Source organism: Coloeus monedula (assembly GCF_965178545.1).
Source record: "Coloeus monedula genome assembly, chromosome: 8".
In the NCBI taxonomy this organism is placed as follows: Eukaryota; Metazoa; Chordata; class Aves; order Passeriformes; family Corvidae; genus Coloeus; species Coloeus monedula.
In genome coordinates this window covers 15,810,142-15,837,882 of record NC_138788.1, presented here as the reverse complement: position 1 = coordinate 15,837,882, position 27,741 = coordinate 15,810,142, and the positions used below count along the sequence as shown (strand labels likewise).

General features: G+C 35.3%; 1 protein-coding gene across 12 annotated transcripts in view; it reads right to left on the bottom strand.

Annotated features, from left to right (window-relative positions):
• The window catches only part of KCNMA1 (potassium calcium-activated channel subfamily M alpha 1), a 439,539-nt gene that overhangs the window by 146,690 nt on the left and 265,108 nt on the right, over nucleotides 1–27,741 (bottom strand). For all 12 annotated transcript variants that reach the window (XM_082286462.1, XM_082286463.1, XM_082286461.1 and 9 more), the window contains 4 exons: nucleotides 11,764–11,839; nucleotides 6,970–7,045; nucleotides 5,615–5,785; nucleotides 3,902–3,993 (listed from right to left, as the gene is read on the bottom strand). In XM_082286462.1, coding sequence (XP_082142588.1) covers nucleotides 3,902–3,993; nucleotides 5,615–5,785; nucleotides 6,970–7,045; nucleotides 11,764–11,839 — 415 coding nt within the window. The remainder of the gene's footprint in view (nucleotides 1–3,901; nucleotides 3,994–5,614; nucleotides 5,786–6,969; nucleotides 7,046–11,763; nucleotides 11,840–27,741) is intronic.

The window sequence follows — 27,741 nt, the reverse complement described above, 5'->3', positions numbered from 1 at the left end:
TGGGAGACACACCACTATTATTCTAACATATCCCTTAGTTGTATGATAATTTTTTTAAGGTCTCATTGCTTCTCATGTCTGAGTTCACAGCTACAATTTAGTTTGATATATATAATTGATACTGATACTTAATATCAACTATTTTCTGTCTTTGTAACTACAGTCTGGTTTTCTCTGTATCATTTGTATTTAGTAATGCCTGTGGCAAGAAGCAGTTGTCTGTTCTGAGTACAACTAAAGTGAGAGGGCCAGTTTTGGTTGTCTACTGACCATCTGATTCTGGTGTATCAGGGCACACAGTAAAAACACCACAGCAACTTCTGATAAGTGCAACCAGTAGAAAAGCAGCTGTCTAGCAGTAATATCATTATCTATAGAGAAGCTCTTATTGCTTATAAATCTGTAATTGAAGACAACGACTGCTACCTTTTTTGGTAACTTCTCTTTTTTTTTTTTTTTTTTTTTTTTTTTTAAATATTTGTTTGGGGTTCCTTTTTTTATTTGGGGCGGGGAGGGTGTTGTTTGTTTGTTGGGGGTTTTTTGGTTGGTTAGTTGTTTTTTTTTGTTCCAGACTGTAATTGTGCCAAATTCATTGCTCATCATTAAATGCATCTGTTTGGCCTCAGTTACATTTTGTAACTGAGATATACTGGTATACATTTTGGTATATATGTAGCAGTAAGTACTGCTGTTTATTTAACAGCTGAAGATAAAACTTCAATCAAAGACTATAAAGAAATTCCTGTTTCCTGAGAAGTCTCCTTACAATCATACTACAAAGCAGGAATTATAATTTAATTTAAAATCTAAAAAATTCCCTGTAGACTTTCATAACAAAATGAACCTAGTATCTAGTACGTTTAACCAGTGATAACTCCATACCATCTACAAACTACTTTTATTTCCAAGGTATGCATCTCATCAAAGACAAAAACAGGGTTCTGTATTATGCAAAATGAATTCTATATAGTTTATGATCTTCTGGGGACTTTATTGGCTGAAAAGCAAAATGAAGTGTGAGATCAAACTTGTTGCTGTGTTTGTTATTTCTCTTCTTTAGTAAATGAAGTTTGTATCAATAATTCCTATGCATACATTCCAGCTCCTTTATAGTTACAATTCTGTAGCAAGCCTCTCCATAGTATTAAGTCACTCAATGCAAAACTCAAAATATACATAATAATATACTGGTTTTAATTTCTGACCTAAATGTTTAATAATCATGTTATTACACACACAGAGTTTAGGAGGCAACGTTGCACTGTTTCCTGGCTTGGTTGCCAGCTGGGGTTAAACCATGACAATGTATAAACATATATAAATGCTACAAAGCAGATCCCACGTATTTATCTATTTTGTAGAAACTTAAGTACATACATTTGCTATTTTAAGGGCTGAAACTACATCTTTCACCAAAATTCAGCTGTTTTCATACAGGAAATGTATTTAATTTTATCTGGAAACTTTCTGAAGTTAGAAATAGAACAACTGTAGTTTGCCATTATTTTTGCTGCCAGAATCTATGCTTGGTTGTTCAACTAAAGACCTTATACTGCTAATTACTACCACATGCCCATATCCCAAGCAAAGGAAAACTTATTGGTTCTGACAATCCATTCTCTCAACAGTGAATTCGAAATGAAAACTTCAGTTTTGGCCAAACATAACATTTCATCAATCTTGTTCTACTGACTGTAAAAGCAACATCAAACAAGGGGTGCTAATGGCTTTTTACCGTGCAGTTCCCAAGCTTAGATTCTCTGATGAAAGACCCACATGAGCAAAGGACATCTTTAAACTACTTCATAATTAATAATTGAACCAGAAAATAATGCATAAAGTAAATTGAACAGTTTGTATGCTGATGACAGAGCTGAGTTTCAAGCAACAAATTATATGAGCAGTAGAGATCAGCAGAGAAAGCACTGACGACATAGTGAAATAAAAACAAACAGATAGTGCAGTGCATATAAAGAAAGACAAAAACAAAAGGTGAAAAAATAAAATCAAGCACGCCCCAAAGCTAGCAGAAGCCTGTAATCTGAAGTTGAGCTTTTCAGGATGTGGGGTTCTGACTGAAGATCAGGTCCAAATTTAGAGACATCTGAGCAATGCTGGGTACTAGTGACAATGTAGAAGGGGACAGACGAACTCTGTGTGTAAAACAGGTTTTAACCATATTTCCCTTCGCTATAACTCCTCTGGAGCTTTGAAAACAGAGGTACATGTGTATTTGAAAAATTTCTCTTTGATAAACTAACTATGAATATAAACATGAAATGGAGTCCTGGCCTCTGTCACAAATAAACATTTCAGGAAATTAACAATACTACTCATTCTCAGAAATAAATCAAGGCATTGAGTTTGTCTAGGTAAGTGATTCAAGTTTCCAACATCCTTGTTTGCAGTTTACCTTAGACATTTGAAGGTATCTCAATAAATGCATGTATTGAAGTTCACTATCTAATTTTTTGAGTATTATTGAACAGAAAATAGTATAAGCTATATCTAATTCTACAACTTTGATTTTTCTACACAGTGATACAAAACAGTACTCTAGAATTAGCTCTGTGGGACATTTACAGTCTTTCTGCTACACAGAGAGGAGAAATAACTTGATAAAACCATGATGCACTTCAACAAAATGTTGCACAGGTGATGATTTCTTACTTAAAGTAAGAAGAGGGACAATTCATTAGATAAATTTCTTGCAGTACCTTATTTATATCATATGAAAAGGACCCTCTTTATGACCAGACTTTCAGGGTAAATATACCTCTACCAGTGGATGTGACAATGATATGTAATGAAATGAAGGATGGCAACACTGAAGGTGATACTGTGCTGTATCACACTGTATCGCCAAGGACATCTAGTTCAGTAAAGGCTATATCCCAGCAGGTCCAGCTGCTGGGAATGCCACAGAGAGCTAGTTTTAACTTGGCCAAGAAAACAAGCAGGCTTTCAACAGAAATGTAATGAGTTTATGTGGTCCAATAAAATTTAACCTTTGCCACCAGGTAAAAATAGTGGGTTTTATGGGTTTGGTTTTTTACCATACTATATTGATATTAAGCCTACTGCCTGCCCTTCTTCAGATAAGTATAATGTAGCATAGGGAAGAGAACTGCTTTAAAATCCCTGGTCATAGATCCTAAAATCATGGGAGTTTGCAATATCCACAGGAAGTCAAAAGAAGTACATGATGTCTGAATCTGCTGGTTGAACATTGAGAAACTATTGAGGGCTATTATACTTCTTACATAGTCAGTCCAACAGAACAAACTGGTCAAAATATATCTCCTGTTTTGCTTCCAGTAAAACAAAGTTTTCTGAAGAACTGAGTTGTCTGAAAATCATGTGAATTATCGTTGTCACTTATTTAAGAGATAAACCACACGATATTCTGATGCCCAAAACGGTGAAGTAACTTCTGCAAAAAGGGTGACTTGTCAACTGCATATTTAATAGCAGCACTTTTCACAAGATCTGTCAGCGTAGTCTTAGTGGTATCCAGGTTCTCTTGAAGTAGGAACAAAATGTTGTGACTTGTACCATAGCACAGCCCAGGTCTCTAATTATAGTGTGACAACTCTCCAGTGGTAACATCTGATGTCAAAAAACACAGCCTTGTAAGCTGTGTGTCAGCTGTTACCACCTTCAGGGGCTCTTTAGAGTCCCACAACCACACCTGGTCTTTTTGGACTTACTTTCTGCCTCGGGTTGAGTTAAAAGTTCCGCCGTATTTCTTCCGATTAAGGATGAGAGCAGCAATTTCTGGCACGTAGCGAGCAAACATTGCCTACATGCATGAAACAAAAACACAAAAAAAAAAAAAGAAAATGGCATGCAGAGAGTGTTCTACTGCAGCAGAGGCAGCAGAGCCTCTTGGGATACTTACTTTCTTCCACTAACCGCACTATAGGAACCACCATATTTCTTGCGGTTTCCTATTAACTCTATGATTTCAGGGACGTAGCTGGCAAACATGGCCTAAGAAGAAGATAGGAGACAGAAGAAAAGACTAAAAAGAGAGGCCAAAGAAAGGGGGATGATGAATATTTTCAGAAAATATATATTTTTAAGATCTGAAAATGAAAAAGAATTAGATCTATGCAGTTGTTTAAAAAGAAAATTTAAAAAAAAATGTAAAAGTTCTTATCAAACAAAACAAGAAGGCTCAATATAAAAGTTTGTCTTGGAAAAGGTGCACACCTTATAAATAAAGAAAATGGTTAAAAGAGGAAAAATGGACACATAAAACAAAACAAGAACAAAATTACTTCAAACTGGTATCTAATCACAAAAAACAGTTAGGTCTATTTCTTCTGGAAAAGGGGAGGAGGAAAAAACCTTTTTAAGCCCCACTGCAAAAAAAGAAAGCCAAGTATGTTACATTTCTATTTCAAAATACAGACTCTTACCCCCATTGTAAGAATTTAAAAGAAGACAAAAACAAGATGAAATCAGGGGTTATTTCCACATCAAGAAACAAAAAAAAAAAAATCACACCCCCCACCCCCTAAAAAAAAACTTTTCCAAAAGTTCTTGGGTTTAGAAGGACTGGAATAACATGTGATAGAAAAAAGGGTTTGAGGAGAAAATAAAAATTTTTCTGCCATGTTTTGTCCAACAAACATCTTCCTTGTGGCTGGATACTTCGAAGAGCTACTGCCATTTGACATGATCTTCACATGTCAATAAACAGAGATGGGAATGCATATATGTAATACATATCTGTGTGTGTCTCATATATGGCATTCATAACACTGGCTATATACATATCACCTCTGAGAGATGTATGTAGATGTGGAATCAGTAGATGAGGATACAGTAACAATATACATATGTGTGTATGTGCATGATACACATTACAAGTTATCCGTAAAGCATTTACCTTGCACAGTGTAAATACTAAAATAAACTTTACTGGTTTAGAGAACATTGCAACAGGTGTAATAATATTACTAACACTGACAAACAATGGAGAAGCTGACAAGATAAATAGTAACTTGTGTGCTGTTTACATACAGGACACAGAACACAAGAAATCGCTGATATAAAAGGATACTGATTATGGTCATGTGATAAATTGTGAGCTAAAATTGTACTACATGACAGAAAGGAAGTTTGAAATTAAAGAGAATGTGGTTTGCCATCATCTGGATCAGGCAAGCTGCTCTTGAAGGCACTCCAAAGCCACAGTGTTTGTTGGAATTCTGGGAAGGAACACAGAAGGATGGGTAGGACTTCTGAAACCGCAAAGTGCCTTTAAATATCAATAGCAACCTCCAAAAACACACTACAGTCAGTCACTAAGATGTAGGGGACTACAAATAACATTATAGGTCAAAATATTAAGGCACTTCATGTATTCATATGCATTACTCATTCAAATGTATTAGAAAAATTCTAATTCTGGACTAATTTGAAAAGCTCTGCCAAAATATTTATCTACAGAAAAAATGCATACTAATCAAATTTTAAAGTTTTATAATTCATTTTAATTTACTAATCCAGTTATTATTGTTTCCTTAATCACAACACTGAGATATACAGGATCAAGTTTTAAGGTAACAGTAGTATTAAGAGGAATATAAAGAAGGGTTTTTACCAATCCCCCAAGGATGAAGAAGACCATGAAAAGGCGACCAAGGGTTGTTTTTGCATAAACATCTCCATAGCCAACAGTGGACATAGTAACCATCAGTAAATAAACACATTCCCAATATGTTAGCGGTTGATTATTTTGAAAATTTTCCCACGGATCCCCTGAGTTCTCCACCTACAATGTACAAGAAAACACATAATGAATTATATTCATTATCATTAACCCCAAATAACTCCACCCATATATGCATGTGCACGTTTGTGTACAGATATTTAACTTGGCATATAATTATGAACTCTGAATCCTTTCCTGTGATTTATTTTGATCAAATACAGAACCTGACCCTGTCCCAAACAGAGCACACTAGTTTTTTTTGCCAATATATAAAGCCTTGCTACTCAGATCATTTATAGAAAGTATCTTTTCTATGCACCACTAAATAATATAAATTACTCATGTACTTAGGTAAGTTCATTTCATAAAAATGTGTTCAGAATATTTTCAGGGTAAATCTTACTTGTAATGCAATTATAATCCTCAATGTTTTTGTTTTAAAAGATTAGGTAGCTATTGAAGGCATTACTGGCACCTTTAGTAGTACACTACTACTTTTCCAAAAAGCCAGCCACTGTTGAGACAAATTTATAGATTTGTCAGTGGGAAAGGAGTGTGCTATCAAAAATTTGTTCTACAGTAAAAAGCTGAAGTTTGAGTCTTCCTAAGTAGAACAGAAAAGCTTTTGTTGAAAAACAAAGGGGAAAAAAATCCAAATCCTAGAAAGCAGTATTCCCTTGGTCTTGATGTAATATTTAAGGTGTGTTTTGTTTGTTCAAAAATAGAAAAAGCTATTGCTTCTATGATAGAAATGCTATATTTACCCAGATGAGTGTAAAAGTATGGTTCTATGTGAATGAGGAATATATCATAAATTAAAACATTCAAAATCTCTGTGCATCTTTATAAGAGTGAACATTAAATGACTGATATAGCCAGAAAAGAAGGAATTTGAATTCAATCTTACATAGCTGCATGCAGCTTAAGCCAATTCAAGTGGAGTCAATGAAACTGCTCCAGCCTGGCAGCAGCATCACTGAGGGAGTTCCCTGGCGAGCACCGCCACCTGCTGCTCGCCCGCGCCAGTCCCATCCCCACTGGGCTCAGGGATGTCTGAACTCACTGCCACCACCTCCTTAAGAGATGAGACAAGCTTCAACTTGGGGAAGCTGGGACGCCTCTTTGTTGCACTCTATCGGTGTGGTACGGCACTATCGAGAGCAAGGCAGTGTCAGGAGTAAAGCAGCTCAGAGAGCCCGTGGTCCATCAGAAAGAGTCAGTGCAGTGTTTTCAAATGTACTCACCAAATGTATGAACCCAGCTGCTGTCAGCCACGTGCTGATAAATATAGAGCACAGATTCACTAGCTTGATGGAATTACTGGAAATAAACAAACAAACAGGAACTTAGACTAGAATTTGTCACACATTTTTTATAGGTACGTGTATACAACTGCATACTTTAGACTCACAAACCTGATGATTACTTCCCAAAAGAAATAGACTCCCTAAAAAACTTATCTAAAAGTTTATGTATAATATATATTATTTTTCCTTTGGAGAGTTCACATTTTTGTAATTTAGATAGCTTGAAAATTAACTTCCAATGAGAGCAGAAAAACAAACAGAAACCTTAGCTACATCATTAGTCATAAACAAACTAATAGAAATAAATAATGCTTTTTCACAGATAATTTGCTTGCCTCCCAATACACTCATGTCTCCATTTTTCACTGCTGTACACTCAGAATTATTTACATGTAAATACATAAAAAAAACCATGATAAAATTATGATTCCCAAACTAAGGTATTTTACAGTTCCTGTGTAAAGTCCTAAGTATTTTTCTTATTATTCTGCTTGCATGAACTCCTATGGACCTCTTTATGGAAAATTCACATGAAACTAGAGTATTTCATATTTCACATTCACATTTTTCTCAAAAAAAGAAAAAAAGGGAAAAAAAATATAATTTAAATCTACCAAAATCTGCAAATACTTTAAATACTTTTTAGTCACACTGAGTAGTATTTTCCCTTTTGTAGCCAGAAGTGATTTTGAAGCAAGGAGCTCATTCAGTTCAGCAGGAAAACACCATACTTAAAATCCTGTGGAAGAAATACAAATAAAACCTGCTCCCTCTCTTCTCACAAAAGTCACTGTCCTAAGAAGGATATTCAACAAAAACCCGAGGAACTGGACTCCATGTATGACTGTGTCTAGACAATCTTTCCCATTCATGGTTTTGAAAATATTTATAAGGAGCTATAACACCTCAAAAAAAAGAACCACCATTATCCTTAAAGCAATACATTCAAAAATATAAAAATTTGGAAAAAATTCACTATCAGTTTTAGCAGTAGTAGTTTCGTAGTAGAATTAATTAATGTTTCTAACTACTTTAAGGACAATAAAAATGCATTCTTTTTGGAAAAAAATGGGGAAAAGAACCTGGAAAGTTAACCAGACTAGCTCCATTAAAAAATTTTTAAGAGTTACAGTTAGTAGACATCTGGAAGTAAAAGGAAAAGAATACGACTGGTAATATGACAGATGTTGAAATGAATATTGTATTCAAAAATAATATACCAGCAGTCTTGTCATGAGTGTTCATCAACATCAACATATATTCCCTATTTCTCTCTTTCTTAAATGATGGTTGATTAAAGTCCCTATTTTTTTTTTTTTTGTGGTAACATTCAGTTATAGCACAGGACCCTAACCAATGGGTTCCTAGATTAAACAAAATCATAGGAGTGATGCTGATGGAAAGCTCCCTAATGAAAGGCCAAATATCATCCTCCCCCTAAACTGAGAACACAAGATGTTCCTGATAAAATAATGTGTCTGTTGGTCTCCTCATATTACTGCAATATCCATTAATAGTAACTATTTACATTACTTGTTTGGTACATTTTATTTTTGCAGATTTATTAAACACTGTATCTTGTCTGTCCTCTATGAAATACTCCCTGTGTTTCTGCCAGAGTCTAAATATAGATGAAGGATTAGTCATAAACGTTTTCCCCCTCTTTAAGCTCTTTCTAACATCTGTGCAAAATCCCTTACTGGGAGCCCTGCCTAAGCCCCTGCAGTTTTTTTGAAAAATATTAGAAAACAATGAAGGAGAGAAAATTTTCAACTGAAAACAGCAGAATTCAATTTTATAAAACATGGGAACAAAAAATCTTGAGTAAAATACATTTAATTTCAAATTAGGGAAACAAATGGGTCCTTGGCAGGGCACAGTCTTTTAAAGCGCCACTGTAAAATTTTGCTTTGTCTTACAGGATCTTTTCAAATGTATTTAGCTTTTTTTCAGATACTCTAATAATTACCTAACACTTTGCTAGTCTCCTTACTGCCTTTACTGTTGCGTTGTGCAGCTTCTTTCACTGGATTCCACTTTTTGGAATGGTCCTTCTGCTCCCTGCATAAATAATATATGTTCCTGTAATCCTCAGTCACTAATTCCAGGAGTAATTTTAATTTATAGGTTCGAGTAAATGTCTTTCTTTACTGGAGAAAAGAGGAAAAGGAGGAGAAAATGTCTTCTGCAGTTGCACTCAATATTAAAAACACAGCAGTGCCCATTATATCCTATCAGTTTCTCATCTTGTCTGTAGTTATGTGTTATTAATGCTAAATGCACTGAAATGCCTAGGTCTAGTTAGTTCCATTCCTTTTGCATATAAATACATATCACCTCAAACAGAGAATTCTTATCTTTTGCTGAATTTTTAAGTAATAAAAAGTACTTCCCCTACTATAATTTCAAAGCTAGTAATGATATGCTGAATTTGCTATCCCAATTGAACAACTCAAGTTCTGTCATTGATTTTTTATCTTTATGTTCACAAAAAACCTAAAATGTTGAAAATTTCAATGAAACCTTGAAAATGGACTGCAAAAAAAATGCTAAAAAATCTTAATTCTAGAAGATTTTTAACTATCCCTGAGAAAAAATAGTGTTGCAGTAGCTGGGCAAAAGCATACAATACACTGTAAGACTTTAAAGTAATAATAAAGGTTTAAGGCCACGGTATGTGATTGAAATCACTGCATTAGTTTAGAATTAAATTTTATTTAAATAACATGAGATTTGTTGAGACTACTAGTTTAACATCCCTAACTTGTACAAAATTTCTGAAGATTCTCCATTAATCACAAGGGCTCAGCATGCTTTCTTTTTAGGAAGCTAAATAATTCAGAACCAGAAGCTCTCAATCAAACAGTATTTTGATACTGTAATAGAAAATGTGTGTGCAGCACATGAACTGCAGTTCTGATGGTACTTCAAAACACACTGAAAATATAAAAGTTTCTCATTGAAGGTAGCAGTAGAAGTAATACGGGAATTTTCTAGCTTTTTCCTTTCTAAAAGCTAAACTCATACAAGACATTTTAAAAACCCCAAAGCACTCACACAATCAAATTTATGTCAGGTGTAACTAAAAACTCTTCTAAACCAAATTACATTCTGTTAATTTGTTTTAATTCGACACATCCACTAAAAAAAAAAAAAAAAAAAACAAGTTGTGTGAACTTTGGTGACATTCCAAATCATTTCGTTCATTTCAGGTTATTAAGTAAGACAAAAAAGAGAGCACACATGACTTTCTGTTGCATTACCAGGAACAGGGAGAGACATCAAAAACTGTTTTGAGGCAGTGACAATTTTTCAGTTAAATAAATGATGATAGTGATGAACTGCTAAAAATGAATTAACTGACTAAACTGAAACAGTCATAAAAGAAAGTTTTGCTTTACAGGCTTTCAATAATCAACATTTGAGGTTTACAGATACTTTGCCAGTCATATAAAGAATCACAGAGATGATGATATCTAATATAAGAGCAAATTCTGCACCAGAGAAAGTCTATTTCAATGAACAGGTCAATTTTCAAATAAACTAGCTCTGAGTACCTTGAATGTGATTAATGCACACTTATGGTTCTGGAATGTCACAAATCCCCCATTACTGAAGGGGCCATTAGCTTTTATCCAAAATCCTTTCAGTTTATGGGGCTTCTTCACTGACTGCCATTTCTTATGGCAAGGTTGCTCTGCATGTTAAATGTTATTCTCCTTTACCAGACTGAACATTCTGAGCTGTGGGACTTCACTGCACATTCTTTGATGTCTTTGTTTGAAAAGAACTGGCTTCCTTCCAGTAACACAACTAAAGACAGACAGTGTGAGCGTTTTACTGCAGAGACAATAATTTCAAGGTTAAGGGTTGACAAAACAGCTGTTTACTGTGACTGTGTACAAATATCTGTACCTATTTTTCCATTGCTACAAAATCTGCATATAAAACCCTCACACATCTACAGCAACTGGTGTAGATAGGAGAGGTTTTCAAAATGGAACTGAATTTACAGTAATTATCAAAAGCTGGGTTCAGTATTTCCCCTGGAGTATTTTAGAGATGATGAAAAACAATGTCTTCAACTGCATGGCATGGGAAGGTTTCTTTTTATTTCCTTCAAAATGATCTTTTGTCCAAAACTGTGCTTTTCCTGCACAACTTTCATGTATTAATAGGCCAAAGAACCGGTAAGCCAGAAGATTAACTGGAGTACTTTAATTATTATATGGAAGAAATACTAAGGAAAATGAACACAATATAAAGATAGCTCAGTGTAATTTTTAATACGTTTTTGTTGTGATAAAGGATGCTCAGTTCAAAAAAACTGGAAGAGCCACAATATTAATTTCTTAAAATACTTTTAAACTGTATTCTGTTGAATGAATTTTGATTTCAGTTTTTTTCAAGACAGTAGAACATGGACTGATTATATGGAAAGAAGCAATGTTTAATCAGTGCAAATGTGTAATTCATTCTGCTTTTAATTTATCAACACATAACCTTGCTCAATATATCAAATGTAACAACATATCAATTAAAATCTACTGGTCACATTGCAAGAGATGCTATCACTGACCAATCATTTAACAGCAGAAAAAGGTTTAAAGAACAGATAACAAGTAGGGGTTTTTTCCAGAAAAGAAAATCATATATTACTAGGGCCCCAAACCTAAGCCATTTACGTTCTGTCACCAATGCAACTAAATCAGAATGTAAAAAAAGTCTTACCTTGTTTTAAGTATATTCAGAAACTGCAAGATTTCTGAAAACTGTATCAGTCTAAGGGCTCTTAAAAATCTTAAACCTGCAGTAAAAGAAAACAAAGTTACAGTGAAGAATAATTCAAATGATAACTGCACATCAGAATGACAGTGATCAATTAAATCAACATAGGTAGCATACAAAATGTCAAATACCTTTGAAATGCTCTTCCATATTTAATTGTTCAAGGATCCTCAACAGGTATTTTTCAAACTGTTTTAAATTTATTTCCCTAATAACTTATGTATCCTACCAGAAAGCTCTAGTTTATGTAGGATGTAATGGGAGGAGACATACAGGCTGCAAGCTAAGAGGAAAAAACCTCACTGAGGTTTCAGTTGGGAGTTGCAGTGAACGTCCTTCTCTTTCAGCCTGTCAAAGACACACACAGATCTGAAAGTGTCTCAGTCCTCCAAGCTCCCACGTTGCTTAGTGAAAAGTAACAGATCATAGGCAAGAGATCTGATAACCTGGATAAAATAGACTGTATATGCCTGATTAAATTGGTAAATCTTAATGATGTAAAATCTTTTATTGTAATAATGCTCCTTATCTCCCCCCTAATTTCAAAAAACACAAGCAGGAGAACAGAGAAATTACACATTTTCTCTTAAAAATGGCAAATTTACTATCATTCTTTCCATCAGTCTATAACTATAGGAATACATAAATAAGTATTTTTACAAAGAAATAGCACTTTTATGTTGAAAGCAGATTGCGTGCATAGCAATTCCCAGACAACTACAAAGTCAGTGACACAAAGAGAGTGTCTGCAAGAGAAACTAATATAGAAGATTAAGGGCTTAAATTATTAAAATAATCTTATACTGATTGTAGATGATTTGGCCGCAGATCTTTGGCATATGAATAAAAGTACACTCTGTACTGTACATATGCACAGCTTATAAAATTAAAGTAAAGCTTGAAGGATAATTTTTATTAGAAACTACAGCCAGGAGTTACATAAAAGTTGTGTAACATGGTATTGCAACTGTTACAGGAAGGGCCAGAGCAGCTTCTTCTCATACATTCTCTTAACTGACATTTATTTTATCCAATTCCAGTGCAAGAAACCAGATTTTATTTCTAGAAACTTAAAGAAATACTGATCCTGGCAAACATATAAACCTGGTCACAACTTCCATCATCTTGCTGGAATAATAGATTCCCCTCAAGCACAAAGGTGCAAGTGGCAAGATGCATTTAAATCAAGAAGTTTATCCGGCGGTATTCTTGGAAAGTTGTTAAATAAAATATTTGCTCTTGCTAAGGCTTATAAATAGTCCTGTTAAGTAGCCTTGTTAAGCCTCCCTAGTAGTGTTAAAGTACACTTCTGTCTATTACATGGATATAATGCTTTTTAATTATTGACTGTGGGGAACTCTGAAAATTAATGAAAACTTGCTAAATGGATTCAGGGACCTAAATGAAAAGCAATAAAATTAAGCTTAAAAATGATAAATATCAGATCCATTTGCAATTAGAGAATGACAACTTTGGATCATATTGCTAAAACTGTGAGAGACACATCCCTCTGTTCCACTTCCAGTAGTTCCCACAGTTGCTACTCCCATTCAAAGAGATGTGGTTAGACAGGGAAGGAGAGGATCCTTACTAGTAATCATAAACTTTCCAGCTCTTTTTCATCCAGCTGCTTTCCTCACTCCACTCCCTATGAACTTTCATGAAAAATGGCTGGTTGGAGAAAAACCCTTCCTCTCAAATTCTCTGCACTGCATCTGAAGCTAATGAGATGACCAAGTTAACCATCACTATGTTTCAAAAAGAGACCTGAGAAACATCTAAGTTAGCAATAAAACCGCTATCTCCAAATCATTATAAGGGTTAATTAAGGCACATTTAGTTGCTAAGACATTTAATGATAGAAGAAAAATACTATGGCTTCAATGTATTTCTTTGTGGAAGAAGAAAATCATTATAGATTAAGTTCTGCATTTGTTACAGCCCACATAATTTTTTAAATTCCCTTCAGAGAATAGAATTAGAAAAAAAAAAAAAAAGCTAGACAGTTTGCTTGGACAGTTTAACTACAAAATAAAACTGGCTTTCAGTTTTAAAAGCCGAAAGGATTATTACATAGCAAATTAATTCTTTCCAGTCACCAAAATTTTTTTAGGCACAAACAGATCTGCTATTATATTCCTATGTGTATTTCATTTTATGTGATTTTCACAGAATCATACAATAGTTTGAGTAGGGAGGAATTTTTAAAGGTCATCTTGCCCAATCCTCCTATCCTGCAGGGATATCTTCAGCGAGATCAGGTTGCTCAGAGCTGTGTCTGGTCTGACCCTAAATGTTTCCAAGAATGGGGCATCTACCACCTCTCTAGGCAACCTATTCCAACATTTCATTGTAAAAAATTCCTTAACTGTAGTCTAAACAACCCTCTTTTATACTGAAACCATTACCCTTTCTTCTATTGCAGCAGGTCCTGCTAAAAAGTCCGCTCCCTTCAGGTACTGAAAGGCCACAACAAGGTCTCCCCACATCCCTCTTTCCTTCAGGCTGAACAACTCTCTCAGCCTTTCCTCACAGGAGAGGCTTTGCATCCCCTCTGATCATTTTTGTGGCCCTTCTCAGGACCCACTCCAAACGGTCCACGTATTTTTTGTGCTGAGGACCCCAGAGCTGGACACAGTGCTCCAGGTGGGGTCCCAAAAGAATGGAGAAGAGGGTAGAAATTCCTCCCTTGCCCTGCTGCCCATGCTGCTTTGAATGTAGCCCAGGACAAAATTGGCTTTCTGGGCTGCAAATTCCCATTGCTGGCTCATGTTCAGCTTTTCATCTACAAGCACCCCCAAATCCTCTGCAGGGGCTGCTCTCAATCCTTTCCCTCACCCAGCCTGTGTTGACACTGGGGGTCGCCCCAACCCAGGTGCAGGACCCTGTACTCAGCCTTGTTGAGCCTGAGAAAGTTCCCACAGACTCACTTCTCAAACTTGTCCAGCTCCTTCTGGATGGCATCGTGTGCCCCCAGGCATGTCAACTGCACCGCTCAGCTTAGTGTTTTCTGCACACTTGCTGAGGGTGCACTCAAACCCACTGTCTCACAATTAAGATAATGTTATCTCTTTCAGGTCTACCAACTTACCAAGAACAGAAACAGTTTATGTTTGTTTATGCACCATGTAGAAAGCGAAATGCACTAATCGGAACATTAACAAAAATTCCCCCTTTCCCAAAGCTGTTTCAGTTACATACACAAATGTGTACAGCTCTCTTTCCTTGGCAATACTTTGCAATGCTTTTTATACAAGTGGAGAAGAACAATTCCTTTTCTTATGAAATACCTACAAAACTGTTTTACATTTAAATGATAGAATCAATAGTTGAGATAGGATAAGTTCCTTATGTATTACTGTGAAGTCCATTCTAATTTTGTACGTTTCATGGATCCTGCCTGCTGAAGTTAATTGTAAACTGTTAAACAGAATGTTCAGGAAGTGCTTGCTACCTTCTCTCCATCATGTGACTCACCTTTTTCTTGGCAAAGGGTTTTACACTGCAATTTTCTTATGGGATCTAACTAGAATAGGATATAATCTGCTATACTACAAATTATACAGAAGAATAAGTACCAAAATATTTAATTTACCCAGAAAATCTCTCTAATCAGAGGAAAAATATACAGATAAAATAAAAGAAGGACCTCTTGAGTTTCTCAGTATTTTGCTTCTAAATGGATGACTAAAATACACTTAGGAATTGGAGTTTATTTCAGCTGCAATATCCAGGACAAACCTAAGAGACTCTCAGATACCAAGACCAGAAAAAACTTCCACGAATATAAACCAGATTCCTTAAACGATATGAGATAAAGTATTTTAGTCATGAGTTTCTGCCTCTAATACAATAATCTGAGTTGTAGGCATGATGATTCAAATAAACCCTTAAACTATACCACAGAATTATCTTCTTACTGCAAAAATATTTGTTTAGCTACCTGTGTTGCCTGTGCAGCAAACAGACCATTTTTAAAATACACTGAAAATGTAAAATATGTGCGTAATATTATTTCATATCGTGGTGTTCAACCTAAAATCTGCAAAAAATGTGTGTAAAAAATCTGTAAAAAGTCTGTAAAAAATGGTCACTAATAGAGGCTGCATATTGCCAAAACCCCCTGAAATCGGTTTTAGAGAAATCAATTATCTATTCAATAGGAAGCAATATACCATGCTGAACTACCAGGCAACATCTAGAATAGAGCAGAAGCACTTTTTTCCTGACTCTTCACTAAGGACCCGGCAAAAGGGACGCTTTAGAACAGAACAGTGATACCGACATGGCCAATAAACTGTGTGCCAGTAGCAATGCAATTACAGTAGAAAATTATCTATAATATTTACAGCAAAGTACACAGTATTATTTAAAGCTTTGACTTTACAGTCAATAGGGTATTTTCCTGCCTGTCAGACAGTTTTGCAGTCTCTCTGCTGAACTGATGCTTTCCACTGGATTAATATACAGCAGCAATCAGGATTAGCTGTAGGCTGCAACAGCCCCCCCCACCCAGCCCCGTCCCCCGTCCCCCCCCCCCCCCCAAAAAAAATAGAAAATGTACCATTTTAAATCTTTAAAGGGAAAGACAAGGAAATCATGACAACTATGCTTATATGATTTTAATGAGATTCTAATAAAAAGAATAGAAACAGGGATGGGGATATTTCTTCATTTGACATGAGAGATCAATGGACAAGAACAGCACCAAGATTACATTATTTCTCACCAATGAGGTATGTAATCCCCATTTTACTGCCTTAAGCTGTTTATTTTCTTTCTAATTGACAATAGCGTATTCAAAATATTGGTGTAAGGGTTCAATATACAGAGATCCCATTCACCACTTCTATTCCTGACAAACCATTCACCCACTCATCAGAACAGCACCTTCATCAAACCTATCAATGGCAACTTCTACCCTAGATTTCATTAAGACCACATGGTTTACTGAAGACTGGAAAATAACCAGAATCTGTATTTAGGAACATTTTCTGAGAGACAGGATAGAGGGATAATTTTTAGGATGTAAAACAATCCCATTCTGAATGTCTTCACACACTGCAGCAGAGTTACCTGAGATCTTACTCCCTGCAGATGGACTTAAAAATAAACGCTCAAAGAAAAAAGACAAGGAAAAATAGAATGGGAGGAAAAGGAATTGCCATTCCTTGGAAGCAACCCAGACAAAATATTTTCATACATTTCCCCACCTCTGTTATGCAACAGTACATGTGGGGAGAACAGCCCACAGCATGAAAAAGATCAACGCTCTATGACCAGGACAGTGAAACTACCATCAAGTTTAGAATCTGCATAGATTGCTTTCAAACAGTGCTGTAGCAAAGAGTCTTAATAAATCTCTCTGCTGCACATTTCTTCAACTTACTATTGCACCTTTTAAATAATGAGAGCAGTTTCAAAAAAAATTTCTTGATAACACCATCACTGCAGAATACTATATTCCATCTCTCAATAAAGACAATTATTTGGTTCTAAGCAAACAATGAACCCCTCTGCTGAGAGAGATAAGAGCACATGGCAGCGCTTAAGTTTAGGGACTAATTCTTCCTACACAGGAACCTAAATACTGCAGCTTGTTTTTCAGGTTGAAAAATCAAACAGAGTATCTTTTTAGGAGATACAGTAATACTAGCACCAGAGACAATATAACAAACTACAGTTCTGAAGAAAACATTCAGAGTTGGACCTTACCCCAATATGAGCCGACCCTATAACAAGACACCAAGGAGTTTCGCAAAGTATGTTGCTCTTCCTTTTCGGGGACATTATGTCCAGGTTTGACACGATATCCATTTTTGAACAATTCTCCATGAGATTTTTTACGCCTTCTAGTACTTTTGTACGTTTCCGTACGCGTGCCCCCAGAAGGGTTGTGGTAGACTAAAATCTTGCTGGGAATCATGACTGTGTATCTTCAGCTCCAGGAGCACTGCATGTAAGTACTCTGGTCCAGTCTTCAGTCACAGCATCCACTAATAGTGAAGATGGTCATATATTTACCCTTCCTTTTGCTAATTCAGTATCAACACAGAGAGACAGCTCAAGATTTCTTTCTTTAACAGAACTTCCCTTTAGGTGCAGATTTGTTTAACTGGACGTAGGATAAAGTTCCCCTTCACCCATTGTTATCAAAAGAAAATTCAGTATAATCTAGTCCATTTCCATTAGCTTGAAACAACAGAATGAATTCAAATACAAAACTCAGCTTGACAAAACAGACTAAGAGTATCACGAACTGTATGGACAAAACAAATCACAGAAGCAAGCAGGCAGTGCAGATGCTCCTCTGATCCGTGATGTATTAGAGCTTAAAAGCCATCTTCTATCCGGATATTACCACATAAGCTTCTTTCAGATACATCAAAGAACCACACCCATCGATTCAAAACCCACAAACATGATGCTGTTCACTTGGAATAAGTAGGTACTCTCGTAAAGAATATAGTTCTTGTAATTCACGTATATAAAGGGAATTGTTTACTGCATATTAGTTTCTTTGGTAAGTTCACACATCTGTCTTGCAGTTAACGCTAGTGTGCAGAAGGCAGAGGTCACATCATCAGTCAACTCTTACAGGATTTGTCCTAGATGAAATAAAAAAAACCTCCAAAAAATAAACACAACAACCCTTCCTCCAATCCCAGTTAATGACAGCTATCTTACTGAAGGAAAAAGAATTCAAAACAAAACAATTTAGCCATCAAGCAAGAGCACAAAGAATAGAGTCCATAGCTCTCTCAAGCAGACTTAGTCTATGAATATTCACAAAACAAGAATTTTGTCCAGTCAACTACCATCTCCTTCAATTGGATAAAGCTCTTCTAATTAAAAACAATCATGATCTTCCATTACATATGATGCTTTTCTTCATGAATTTTCCTGTTTGAGCATAACATACAAAATTCTTTTTTTTTTTTTTTCTCCTTTTTTTTCCTTGGTTTTTGGCCTCAGAAGACCCACAAATATACCAATGCCATCTGGAGTACAACGCAATCAGACACAAAAATAGGCTACACCACGTGCTTATATGAAATATACAGGATTTCAAAGCATTGGGAATGTTATTAAGGGGTGACTGCCAAATATAAAGGGGAGAGTAGTACACACAAATTTCAAATTATAAGTAATATGCAGACAGCAAAACAAAGGCAAACTACTTCAGTGAGTCCTTCACATTGTAACTTTTAACTCTATACTCTTACAAACAACCTGGTTATCTTCCCACTGGTCACAACAGACAAGTTCCACTGAGTCTATAGGAATAGGTTGTGACTTTTTATGTCTGCATGCAGACAAACATCCATGATATATCTGTGAGCACTTGAATCATTCTTCTCAAATTGAAAAGATTTAAACAGGAGTAGTACTTATCTGTGTTACTAATCACATCTTGTACAGCTCAAACTGAAAGCACGTCCTACTTATATTTTACCATATAAGGCACACTATTTCCCTTTCTTTCTATATTTCCTCTTGACTAGTATTATAATCTTGTTATTACCCAATTTTAAACCTATCATTAGTGTACTTCATACTTAGTACAGCAAATGTTTGGGTGTAGAATCCATTTACCTTGAAAGCCTGGAACGTCTCTAAAGGAAAACAGGACCAAAGTAATAAATAGCAAGAGCCAAGCTGTTTAGTTTACATGACCTATTATTTTGGTTTTAACAATTTGACAGTATTCTTTTAACTCCTCAGCTTCCTGGCATAGACAGATTTTTATCAATTTTCTTTCTTTTTGGTCACTGCACTGCTTATCTGTTGCATACATCAATTTTTGAAAACATAAATTAAATGACAAAATCTAGGATTAAATCTAAAATAAACCTGCTTCACAAGTTTAAAAAAAACGACACATATAAATTTCAGCAGCAGTAGGATGATGGCATATTGTGCTGAGAAGCACTCTTCAACATCACAGCCAGCCACACAAGGATGTTGGTATTACTCTCTTGTGCAGATGTTTCTGCTTTCCAAAGGAATATTTTTTTAGTATTTTGTTGTACAACCCAATTACCCAAGACAGCTTCTGGTTTTCAGTGACATTACAGTTCACTACCATCTATAATATCTATTACTTGGCCAAGTTTTTTTATATCAGATGTAAAATTAGATTACAGAAAATTGTTCTCTGTAGACTAATTCTTTTACAGTTATCAAGAAAAATACCTTTTAAGTAGTCTGCTTCAGATGAGCATCTGAGTGGTAGTCTGGAGTCCAATTAGGCAGATGAAGATGGTGTCATCAATAAAACAGCACTGTTTCCTACCCTGTGAAGGACACGGTCCTTGGCCTCCTGGTCTGAGGTAGACCAAAAACTCCTAAACCCTGTGTTAGCAGTAGGTACCTGAGATGGCTGCAGTCTGCTCTGAAGTATTTAATCCAAACTAATCAACATACATTCTGTTATAAAGAGCTCTAGAATGACTTTTCATAACCTATTTTGCCTTCAATGAATCCAAGCTAGTTACAAGTGAAGTTTTTCATACTTTTTACAGAAGCATAACCTTGAAGGATATCACTCCATGACCCTCCCTGAACTTGTCATAAAAATAGATTTATATACTTATGGAAGTACTGCTATAGTTAAATGACAACTTGCTTTCAAAGTCCATCCAAATGTGAAGCTATTAAATATGCAGGAGAAGAAAGCAAGACTTGTCAGCAGCTAAGCTACACTTTACCTTTGGCTATGCAGGGCCTAGGTACTTGCTTATATCATCTTGAAGGAGAGCAAAGGAAGATTAGATCCTGCCTTGGAAAACCAATGTATTGAGTAGAAGTGAGTATCAAATTATTGTCCTTTAAAACACAGGTTAGACATGGGTGACTGATTTGCTGTGCTTTTGTAGGTTACTATTTGCTTACAGTTGTGTTCAAAAGCACAATCTGTAAAAAACCACAGAACACAAGGAAACCTGCCCAAGAGAAACCTCCTATAGAAAAAAATAATTGTGTTATATCCTGTGACGATTCTCTCCTTGAAAATTCATTTTTAATTTAATTTACAATAACTGAACACATGAATTTTCCACATGCTACCTTTCCTCTCTTTTAAATTGCTACTTTTGAAATGACAGTGTAAAAGCCATTGCTGTACACAAAATGGCCTATAAAATTTTCATTGCTGCTATTTCAAAAATGGTAAAAGTATTGTTCATAGAAAAAGAAAATAACCTGCTATGTCTGAATATAAAAACTATACAGGTTGGACAACAACTACGTTTTAGTACAGCTTTGTAGCAATATCTGTGGATTATGACAAAACCAGAATAATGCTTATTCTGCCAAGAATTTACCACTCATTAATCTTACTAAATTATTTAGAAGGTAAATTTACAATCCAATCTTGAGTTCCTGAGGAAATGCATGTAGTTGCATAATTTTTTTTTTTATCTCCCAGCCTCAAAGTCTTAAGATATTAAACCATTTTCAGAAAGCTTGGTATTAGCAAAACCAAAACCAGTTATTCGATATGTAAACATTAACTTTCCTGCTTTAGACCACTTCAGGCAATGACTATGTCATATTCCATAAACCAAGCACAGATATAGCCAGTAGTGAATGAAGAGCAGATCTTAACATAAAACCAGAGACTACTAAGTTGTAAACATCATATATTACAATAGAAGTATTACCCCACCAAAGCAACGTTGGTGCCATTTTTAACAAAAGGCTGAAACTATTCATATTTACCTAATGGGTAAAAAAGAGTTAAGAAGGCAAAGATTTATTCAGCTCTCATTTTTATCTTTTTTTTTTTTTTTTTTTTTTGGATATTTTATTTGTGTAATCCTTTCCAGGTACTGAGAGTCCATTCAAAATAGATGGAAAATATGCCTTTTTTAATTCTTTGATTTGGGGAAAAAAAATAATAATTGTACACTTTACTGATGATATTACTAAAATGAAAATGACCCTTGGAATAAGAGGCTGCACTGCAGCAAGCTAACCTTGCCAATAGGTTGCACAGAAGGTTGGAAATTTGGGGGTTGCCTTCTAAAGTGACCATTACAACTCAATATAAAGAAGCTTCCCTTCCTGAAAAATGACAAGTTAGCATCTTATATAAATTTCCCTGGCATTCATCAGGAACAAATTGCACTAAAATCAGGAATATGCTATTCTGAGATGCTATAACCATGGGGCAGAACAAATGATAAGAACAAAGGCAAAGGAAGGGCAAAGGCCAGATCTAAAGCCTGACTCATGCTGCAGGACGTTGATTTAAAAAACGACTTGCAATTCTGCCTGTCTTTGCTCCCGTGAGTCACAAGGCACAGGCCATAACTGCAGAAGAAACAATGAGCACACTATGAAATAAGGCTTGAAAAGGAGTCAAATATTTCAGTTCTAATCAACTGGTATGATATAATGCATCCTATTCAGTGAGCCTCTTCAGCCTTCAACTTGCACAAAGAAAATAGTTAAAGAATGGGTATGAGCAGATACATACAGATAAATTAATTATGAGAAACTAGTTATGAAAATGATACACCACAAAATTCTGTATGGGATCCAGGTGCAAAAAACATTAATTCCATTTTCCGACCCAATGGATGACAAATATTCAAAAAATATTTGTGCTTGTGCTGGTGAAGCAATAATCTTTTACTCGGTGACTCCTTGCACATTGTGTAAATTTATATTATACCAACAATAAACAGAGTATTTCAGACCAGCTGTCAGATTAAGAATTTAGCCATAAAATTTCACAGAAATCAAAGATTATGGTGTTTTAACTGCTTTTTGGAAACACAGCTGTTGTATAGATCCATACACCATGTATCAGCATACCTTATTTCACACCAGTGCAGCACTAAAAAATAGTCTTCACTTCCTCAGTAGTGCATCATGTTTAAATACGAGGTCTGAGAATTGCAAGTGCCAGTTCGTGACTAAGGCCGAGTCAGGAATAAAGCCAGTAAAGGAAGCAGCATTTAAAATTCCTCTCTTCAAATTCATGTCAGAAATTCTGTGATCTGCCTACTGAGAAGAAAATTCTCACATCTTCAGGTGCACACAAATGCTTTCCTTCATAGGCCGATGTTACCCAAACAATAAGAGAAGATAGGGAAATTTCTATGCACTATCAGAGTAGATCAGAGCCAGTGCCTAGTAAAATAGGTGTCTGAAATTTTCCTAGGAGATGCTGTTCCTCAAATCTATGTATCACTTGCTATTTTCCACTGAGTGCAACGTATTTCTTACAGGATCTGCCTCGCATGCAATGATATATAATTTTCTCTAGATTAATTTCCCAGGCAAGAGCGAACATGAAAGAATTCATGTGATACTTCCAGATGTCTCTGCTTTTACAGTGCTGTATCTACACTTTGCTCACAACACAAAGGAAAGTGAAACAACACAGAAAAATCCAAATGTGGAATTTAATAGGTAATAAAAGCCCAAATCATACCATTTTCTTTACAAAGTATCCCATCTCATTTGAATTTGTATTCATAATATTTTACGTGTAGGATGTTCACTGACTGCCACACTATCATGATACATATTGCCTGCACACTAACCACTATGAAAATAACTTTTTCTAAAGAGTTAGCATTGTCCCAACCACATATTAGCCATTAAGAAACACTTCATTTACTATGCTTTAATAAGTGTCTAAATTTCAGATAATGAAATTGCAGAAAAATAGATATAAATTATACATCTACAATACAAATTTTAATATTTACTAATAAAATTATCAGAATTTATTTAATTACATAATTAACTAATCACTTATGCTCATAATTAAAAATTGAACTTCTGTACCTATTATCTACAACAGCCTTAACATACATTAGTAAGAACTCCTCCAGGACTTTAGAGTTTTGGTATCAGGGAAGATGAATGTTGACTAGGAAAGATTTGCAAAGGTTGCATTTTGAAAAAAAAAAAAAGAATAAATACAAAGGTTGTGGAAGGTATTCAAACCATATTAGGATTTTATATTTATCCTGCTGTGACTTTTTCTTTTGCTGTCACAACACTGCAGTCATTACATGCTTGAACTTCACTGGCTCCCTTGACTAACTTCAGAGAAAAGCATCCCAGATCAGAATTATGTAAAATTGAGAGAAGTGATAGAATGTGAACATAATCCTCACTTTGCTATCAGCACACAGTGTCAGTGCTCTATTTGGCTACTAATACTCCAGCTAGCTCTCAGCAAGAAAAGGCCTTCTGCTAGGCTCTGCAGGTATGATCCACACCCCCAAGTCTAGTGTCAACTGAAATTATTCTGCATCTTCAAGCAAATGACACTTTGAACGGCCAAGGGGCTGCAGTGTGGATGAATGAGACTGGCATTTACTGCTGGGTGCACAGTGCTTGGAAAGGAACCACTGTAGCTCTGTAGAGCAGCATGAGCTCACCCATGCACAAAAAATTCCTTCTGTTTTGTACAAAAATGTTCCACACAGTAAGGGGTTGATCAAAGAAAAACATAATCAGCAATTAGGAAGACAATGAAGCTGATAGGTAATTTATACTGAGAAGCAGAGTAACTAGGTGATAATGGAGAACTAACGACTAGAGAGATTTTGAGTACCTCAGAAATTTCAAAAAGCATTTTGCTCTAAGTCATCTGTGCTTGTAAGGGACCACAACAATTTCCTTTTGATTATGAAGATTATGGTCACTAGATATCCTGACTTTCATGCAAAACCTCTTCAAATTGAACTTCACACTTAAGATAATACACAGCTGATTCTTCCCAGCTAAACATCCACAGTGATGCTACAATATTACTGTTTGAATAAAACTAGCACTCCTTGCAGGATAATGATTAACGAAATGCTGAGTACTAAACCTGTCCATGTAGCAGAGTTCCATCTGCCTTACTTTATAAAAGGTGATTTAAAAAGAAGGCAAAATATTTTCCCTGTATAAATCACCTATAACTGCAACAAGAAAATGGCTTCAGAAAAAGTTTTATACCAGTTTGACTTATGTAGAAGCCCTCATTTTTTAAGTTTTAAAGTTATATTTAAATTAAAAGATACATTATTATGTTTTTTTTTTTAATCTGCCATCTGTTATATATTTACTAGCAACAAACAAAAGTAATTATAAAGTTAAATAGGCTGCTTTTCCAATATTCAGCTTTTGAATCAAAGTTGCATCTGGGGAGATATCATAGGAAAACCTACTTCTGGTAAATGCCTGTTCAATTCTGAAGAAAAGTTAGGCTTAGATAGAAGATAAACCTTAGATAAAAACCTAGAAAATGTAATTTTTTTCACTTCATAACCCTTTATACATATCAAAGCAGAGAAAATCACTAGATATAGAGAAAAATCTTTAATAACTATATGCAATTTATAAACACAATGTACGAACTTTTCCAAAAACAATTAAAAACTAAATGCCTGAATGGAACAAAAATGCACTTCTAAGTTTAGTAGCAGCTTCTTTAACACTGTTTCCATATTAGAAAGTTCCCTGAATGGAAGAAACTGAGAAAAGCAACAAAAAGTTTCCAAAGCATGCAGATACAAAGAACATGTAAATCCTGGCATCATTAGCTTTATTGGCAAACTTTCTGGCAATCCATTAGGTGAACCACTGCAGTGCAACTAGCTATGGAGGAGTCACTAACTTCTGAGATATTTTTGTGGTGGAGAAGTATGTCCTTCCATTTATGGATTGCATTTTCTCTGCTGTGTTTCTGTTTTCATTTAGAATTTAAGATAGTATGATACTAAACACTGCTGAAGGTGACAACAAGGTTAATGAACGCTAAATGTCTGGGGGTCAGCAGTGAATCAAGTATAAGCCCGGTATAATGTAAGAATATAAATACAGATGTACTAGAGAATGTTAAGTATTCGAAAAATTGATGTGAAATAAGTGGCAAAATGTGACAAACCATGAAAGATACTGTTCTCTTGACTTAAATCAATATTGTGTGAAACTCTGCCAGATTGTACAAATATCCTGCAGTTCAAAACCTCAGAAGAAGTGTTAAATATGTTAGCTGTAAGAACACCTCCCAAATTTTCTTTCTCTATATGCTGTGTGACTTTGCATAGCAAAGTACTGCAATTGTAAAGATTGAATAATAGAAAAAGGAACAGATTTTTAACCATCCAACCATTATTCTGAAATGTCACACGAGCAGGAAGGTCAAAACTTAACAGATTCACAGAATATTCTAAGATTGATGGGACCCACAAGGATCATCAAGTGCAACGCTCAAGTGAAAGGCCCGTACAGGGACTGAACCCACAACCTTGGTGTTACCAGCACCAGGCTCTGACCAACTGCTTTTCTCATATTGATACCTGGAGCACTAAAGCACAAGTCATCTGACCTAATCCCAGGGGTTTGGACCTCTCAGTTGATGGTCAAGCAGTGCATCTAAATAACCATAATAACGAAGTTTCTCCTTTTGAGTGTGGAATTACAGTAAGAGTGAAAAATCTTAATCAAATTATCTCTTGACTTTTCTTAGTCTTATATATATAAAGCGGAGTGAAAGAATTGCCAAAAGATTACTGGAAGGATATGAATGATCTGGTTTAAATAAACCTCCAGTCTCAGCTGAGTACCTAAGTTCCATCAGAGCCCTTTGATATTTGGAAAAAACAGCCACTAAAAGAACTTTCTCAAGTCTTGTATGGGATTCTTAACTTCTAATCTTTCTAGTGAAAACCCAACCATCTTTGCATCAGCTTATATCAATTCCCGTCTCAACAGGATTTGCTTTTGATTAATTCAGTCTTGAAAAAAAGTCAGGAGGAACGTGGATATCCAGTTTGGGGTTTCTAATTACTTAAACTGAATAATGCATCTTTTCTTAATTCCACACAAACCAAGACTCACGCACCACAGAGCACACTAGACAACTGGTGCTGAATTAATGAGACCTACATGGACATTGCAGTACATTTAGTCCAGGGCTTGGAAGATAAAATAGTTCCTTGGAGAAGTGTTACAGAAATTAGAAATACAAAGTGAGCTGAAGATCAAAAACAGTAACCAGAAATCATTGAACTCATGTTAAAAGTACCAAAGTATAAACTGTCATGTTCTAAAGACTTCTAGTTTTGGATTTATGCAGACACCAATTATATTACTTATAAAGTTGCTTGTAAACAACAAGCATTCAAAGTTCAAAGTTTAGAAGATCCTACTCAGGAACAATCTTACTCAGATTCAAAATATTTTAAAACACAGTCAAAAAATCAATGAAAGAAGCTATCAGGGGAATAATTACTGGATAATGTATAAAGAATAGATTGAATGCCTACAAGGAACTATACATGTTAACATACCACCTGGGAGCCAAGAAATGAAATTTTATTTTCAACTGGTCTTTCAGCTGACTTAAGATAATAAACAGTTAAATTAAAAAACAAAGAAACAAACAAAAATCTAATCTCTTATATTACCATTAAGGAAACTCTGCAAGTTAGGTACATGCTGTAGACAGCTCAAGAAAACTTGAAAATCATCTGACTGATGATAATGTGACACTAAAAGAAGCATTTTTAACTGCCCCTCCTTCAAATAAACACAAATGCCAGAAGACTGCATAAATAATTATGGGTTCCCTCGGCAGTTTGAAGGAATGGGTTTTCTCCTTTTAAAATACTGTTTCACATTCTATCAAAGACAAAACTCAACAGTCTGGGTAGCCTTCATTTAAGCAGAAGAACTTAATTACAGAGTCTGAAAGACCACTGATACCATTAGAGAATCCAAGGGCAGTTGTAAAGTAATTAAATTGATAATAAAAAGCAGATAAAAGGAAAACACACTGTTTTACACACATAATATCCAGTTATTGAGAACATAATTTAACTGGACAGAACAGGATATGGAGAGAAGAAAATTATGCAGTATCTTAAAAAAAATGCAAAATGTTTGGCTATTAAAGGAAAT